This window comes from Dipteris shenzhenensis, chromosome 12 (assembly GCF_047967505.1).
Source record: "Dipteris shenzhenensis isolate YYH24624 ecotype China chromosome 12, Dip_SZ_1.0, whole genome shotgun sequence".
NCBI lineage: Eukaryota > Viridiplantae > Streptophyta > Polypodiopsida > Gleicheniales > Dipteridaceae > Dipteris > Dipteris shenzhenensis.
Genome location: NC_141607.1, coordinates 23,675,669 through 23,681,270, shown reverse-complemented (window position 1 = coordinate 23,681,270; position 5,602 = coordinate 23,675,669). Strand labels below are relative to the sequence as shown.

Genomic DNA, 5,602 nt, shown 5'->3' with positions numbered 1-5,602 from the left:
AGTGTGCCGGGTTCTCTTCATCTGACTTGAGCTTTGTAGGACAGGGAGTGTTCATTGCAAGCTGAGGTAGTTTGGTTGTACTCAAGACAGTTTGAGTTCCAATACAAGTTGATTTCTCATGTACTTGACTCTATCATTGTAATGCATGTTGTATTCTTTCTAGTGTTCTTAAGAGTGTGTAAGATGTGGTATTCTCCCGTCATCATACGGTTCTCCTGCAACAGATAACCTCGACCTCCTAGTGTAAATGTTGTCATCTATTCTGCACCTGAGCACGCTTGCGAGAGAAGGCATCTTCACTGAGCACAACACCGGGTTGGGTTTACACCAAACATCTTTTCTAAGTTAGCCTTGGGTGAGGAACTGAAGTGTCAACAAAAAGGGATGGTTGTGACGATCTGCAAAGTGCATCTATAAGTGCCTCTATGATAGTATGATGCTCTAGCAAGTGAATGCTCTTGAGGCAGTAATTGAGTAAATTGGTCCTCTCACCTATCTAGAACAGTGAATAAAGCCTATTGATTATCTTTTTAATTACTTTCCATAGCTTGAAAATTGAAATATGAAACACCATGCTTACATTTCCCTTTTAATGACTCTAAGAAGTCATCCTGGAATTGTGTAGAACTCAATTCATAATTGTATACAAATCTTCCCTTGTGGGTATAGGTGGCTTTAGTCCTTCATAACACAAACAAGAGGCACCTCTATATGTGGTTGAATATGGCTTTAGTTAATTTTCCACTTCATAATTTGACCTTCAAGTTTGGTAAATTTGAAATTTGGAATTCCATAAAGCTTAAAGTCTAGAATTTATTTGATTCCTCTTTCTATTGTTGCCACATCTTGCCCACATCCATCATTTTGTTCATGTTTACCTTTCCACCTTTCTTTTCCATTATTTCTCACTTGCCAAAATGGCACGTTCTTCTTTTTGTTGCAAGACAAAAGGAAGTATTTCATTTAGAGAAAATAGGGAGATGATAAATGACTTCCCAATATTTTTTTCACAAATTTTGGATGTCAATATTTGTACTCGATTCTTGATGAGTGAAGCCGATTATTTTATTCACTTCTCGAGGAACATGTGCACCATTTTGAGATAGTGCAAGTCAAACAACCCATAAATCCACATGAATGTGATTTGCATTTTACATGGAAGTCCAACAATCATATAAATATACATAGACATAACATACATATAAATATACATGAGCATAACATTCCAAGATAGCACACATGAAATTGTAAGGTCAAAATTCTCATTATACTCAGCTCCATATTGAAGGCCATTTTTTTCCCTTCTCTTGCACATAACGCGTAATAAATGAAGAATTGTAAATAGCTCAGGTGAATTGCAAGGAGTGCAACCACTCCTAAATAGGAATAAAGTTGTGTACTAAGGAATCTATATATTTCCCTTTTAGATGTGCTACTTTGGTGATAGGTTCATGATCACAAAGATTGATTTGGGGGCCTTTGGGGAGGAGGGGGAGAACATCCTCTTTTAGCAATTCAGTAACAACTATGTCTTATTGTTGTACGTTTAGCAACTATCTCAACAATCTCTACCAGCAGATGAATTGGCTACTTAGTTTTAGCCAATCAACCAAGTCTATATCCAAGAGCTACCAACAACAATGCATACCTGCATATGCCATTAAGGTAACTTTAATAGAAATTCCTTCAATGTCATTGGTAGCATTAAACTTACGAACTGATAGATCAATAGGATGTCCAAGAAGGAGCCAAGAAGTAGGATATGCCATGTTTTTGAAGCACAACAAATGAGCAAATCCACCCAACAATTGTGTATCACCTTCCAGACTACATCATTACATTGTGGTCATATTTCTTTTAGGGTTTGGGAGCTTTTGGTTAACCTAAGCAATTACAAGAGAGTCTTAGCATTTCAAGCTATCATATTATTCTTGGCCTAACTTCTACACAATTACAAGAGCGTCTTGTGTGTCTTAGCACTCAACCTATGATGATGTTTACATTAGCAACCAACAATTGGAATTCTAAGCAAATTCTAAACTACTTTTGATGATGTTAAGAAGAGAGATCTCATAGATGCTCTTCATCATTAATAAAAACTATTGTTAGAATAGTGAAAGATTGAGGCATAGTGATAAGTAGATAACCAAAAGAGTAGTTTTGTCGACATGTGTATGCTCTTCATTAGCTTGCTTCTTCCATCACAATAAAGTACTCAAAGCATGTCATTTTAGAATAACCACATCATTTGTTTCCTCTTTTATTCCTTCAATCAACCACTATAAATAGAATTTCCATGTGCCACCTTTGAATATAGGGATGAGCTTCAAACATAACGAGAGCTTTAAAAAGTAATAAATAATAGGTCTTTGAAGTAATATACGATAAACAATAATCTTGTTGCTTGTGTAATGACGTTATCTTGGTTGTATTGTCTACGAAGACAAAAGTCTTTGAGACAACTTGAGAAAGATGGGAATTTTCCTTGATTCTCCTTTGTCCTTTGGTGAGTTAGTCTCTCGAGAAGTAACCTTTATGCCCGAATATTTTGCTATGCCTCATTTTTTAGGTAAAAGGTCTCTCTCTCTCTCTCTCTCTCTCTCTCTCTCTCTCTCTCTCTTTCACACACACATACATGGATGACATAAGCATGCAACAAAGAAAGGTCTTTGTAGGTGGCGTGAGGTGACTCATTTCTTCCAAAAAGCCATTAATATGGGTTGCCATTGTTGCCATTCAACCCCTTAAAAACAACAAACAAAGGGACCAAATGAAAACACTTCTATATTTTTGGGTGAGGTGATTCATTTCTTCCAAAAAGCCATTAATATGGGTTGCCATTGTTGGCCATTCAACCCCCTAAAAACAACAAACAAAGGGGCCAAGTGAAAACACTTCTATATTTTTGGCGTACCCTTAGAGACATTTCAAATTGGGCAAAGCAGAAATTAGGCATTTAAAAATTTTTTGAAGTGCATTTTTCCTATTGGACAATATGTTGATATTTGCCTTCTCTTCATTAGCTCCAGCATGGACTTGAATGTAGACTTTAAAGTGGTTAGCGTTCTCTCCCCCTCCCCCCCCCCTCTCTCTCTCTCTCTCTCTCTTTCTCCTTTAACTCCTGCAGTCTTCATCCACACCAGTGTTCACAGAAAACATTGTTCTCAACAAAACACAAAACTTGGGGTTTCAAATTTTGAAAGTTTTTCTTGAGAACTTGCCAATTTTAAAGCTAAAATATAACTAAATTGCCTAAAATTTTGTAGATTTTATAAAATTGAGAAAATGTTTTTTAAGTAGAGATTAAAATATTACAAGTTCATTGTATATGGTTTGAGGTTTTCTGTGAACAGTGCTCCACACGTGTCCACTCGATTCTTTTTTGTTTGCTTTTTTATATTGGGCAGGCCTTCTTAAGATTAAATATCATTCACCTTGTTTAATATGAGATATCATTCACCTTGTTTAATATGAGGAGGCCAACCTGCAACAAAGATTGGCACAAACTGCTGCACCGAAAACTTGACAGAAACTGCCGCTGCTATATTTCTTTTATGGGTCGGTACAACTGATCCCGACCAGAGAGAAGCACCATAGGTTGAACTTTTCGGTGGAGCTGCGGATCAACCCGATCTCTTGACGGGACAGAAGCTACACACTGCACAGGAATATCAGAGAAGAACCTTGAAAGGAATCTATCAGCTACACACAGTGATTGATCATAGATTTCGTGGATGGAAATCTCTGCTCCAAATTCGCAATAACATTTTAAATCTGTATATCGCACTCAGTACATTCATATTGCAGCCTGCGAATTGCTGATACGCTCTGCATATTCTTTCACGTCCAGACTCTCGACGACATCTTCGATCTCATACTCCTGAGACCACCACTGACGCATGCCATGAGCCTTCATAAACTTTTTGGGGCTCTTCTTCACGACGTGCAGATGAGCAGAAGGAATGAGATGATACGGCTTGGCATCCCCGAACACCGATTGGATAAGCGCTCTCAGCGAAAGCGGGGCTGCGAGCATCACTAAGTTGCTATTGCCGCTCTCGAGCAGGTAGTGCCGGCCGGAGAAGTAACCCACGTACGAAGAACAGATCGGATCATGGACGTTCACGTAGAGATGAGGGCTCCACTTCTCCAAAGCTTGGAAGCTGCTGTAGGTTTCCTTTTGGGTTTTCTCGTCTTGGAGCATGGCAGCAAGCCTTGCGGTAGCAGCCATATGGAACCTCTGCAACCTCAAATTCTCCAGGGCCAGAGAGGGAAAAGGCGGATTGAAGAGATGAGCGTCGACGAAGTATCCGTATTCGAGAGCTAGAGTTCGTCCGGCGAGCAGGCAGAGAGCAGCGCCGAGAGAGTGGCCTGTGATACACACTTTGTCCACGCCGTTCTCGAGGATTACTTGCTTGATTTCTGCAAGAGCAGACTTGAATCTGGACGTCGTGTGTAGCTGTTGCATTGTCAAGCACAAATCGGCAGTCAGATCTATCCTCAGCGTATCGCCCTCTGGAATCGTTCCTCGGAAGGCGACCACGACTTTCGGAGCGCTTGCGCACCTTAGCCACGACAATCTTCTGCTCCATCTGAATACTGCTCCCACGATTTGCTTACCTCCTTCGTCAACTATTAGCTTCACGGGCTTATACTTGAAGGGAGTAAACCAGGCCGGTGCCAATGGAGACTGTCCCAATGTCTGTAGCGTTCTGTCCTTCTCCATGGCGTAAACTGCAGAAATGAGGCAAGCTAAGGCTGCCCGCTTGTAATCGGCATTGGACCTGTACAGCAACACTATAATGCCTGTGAGGGAAATGGCCGGCAGTCCAATATTCATCGTTAGGTGCCGGATCTCTCTCACTCCATCTCTAATCGCTGTCTCCCTATCTTTACGACGTCCTCGCTCGGCCCCTGACCGCCCATCCTTACCTCGCTCCGCCCCCTCCTCAACTCCTCTCACCCCCCACCACCCTTCTCTCTCTCTCACACACACGCGCGCGCGCGCACACACACACACACGCACACACCAATCTCACAGTTTTGTTCAGCGAGAAACTTATGAGAAACGGCGTTGTATCATTCAAATCGTCTAACAAGACGTAAATCCAACTCCCGCGAAAGAATGGATCTTACCAAATTCGTCCAGGCGACTGAGCAAGGTGAGTCGGGCCAGAGAGCTCGAAGACGTCAAGGTCGGTGATGGTGGCTTTCATAGCAAGCAAAGCAAGGGGAGAATAGGAGGAGAAGGGGGAGGAGAAGAGTAGGGGGAGGAGAAAGAATAGGAGGAAAAGCAGATGGGGTAGAAAATCGGTACAAAATAGAGTCTGTGACTCTGGATGCGAAGGTTCTCGCGTCTGCCATCTTTGACCTTGTGAAATAGAAGCATAGAAGCACTTGGATTTCTCAACTACCATGGGATTATTTATTACATAGTTGTGCTTGTGTTTAGAGGGGTTTACATATTTGTGATTGTGTGAATAGGGCCCCCCGCCAGAATTAGTTCTGATGGCAAATGGTTGATTAACCTAAGGCAATGGTTTGAAATCTACTAATGTAAGTTGAATAGGAGATTAAGAAATGAAATCGAGAAGCTTAGGTG

At 41.2% G+C, this 5,602-nt stretch overlaps 1 protein-coding gene across 1 annotated transcript; it reads right to left on the bottom strand.

Annotated features, from left to right (window-relative positions):
• Positions 1-3,546: 3,546 nt before the first annotated feature.
• LOC147896000 (GDSL esterase/lipase At4g10955-like) lies at positions 3,547-5,345 on the bottom strand. The gene is made up of 2 exons (XM_087383091.1): positions 5,137-5,345; positions 3,547-4,784 (listed from the first exon to the last, which is right to left on the bottom strand). The coding sequence occupies exons 1-2, from the start codon at positions 5,214-5,216 to the stop codon at positions 3,797-3,799; spliced, it is 1,068 nt and encodes a 355-aa protein (XP_087239217.1). The 5' UTR covers positions 5,217-5,345; the 3' UTR covers positions 3,547-3,796.
• Between the last annotated feature and the right edge of the window lie 257 nt (positions 5,346-5,602).

Bases quoted from the DNA above. Each gene is read 5' to 3' on its own strand.
- LOC147896000 (XM_087383091.1), bottom strand. From the start codon at position 5,216: ATGAAAGCCACCATCACCGACCTTGACGTCTTCGAGCTCTCTGGCCCG. The intron at 4,785-5,136 runs GTAAGATCCATT...GTTGCTGTACAG, and splicing joins CAGTCGCCTGGACGAATTTG to GTCCAATGCCGATTACAAGC.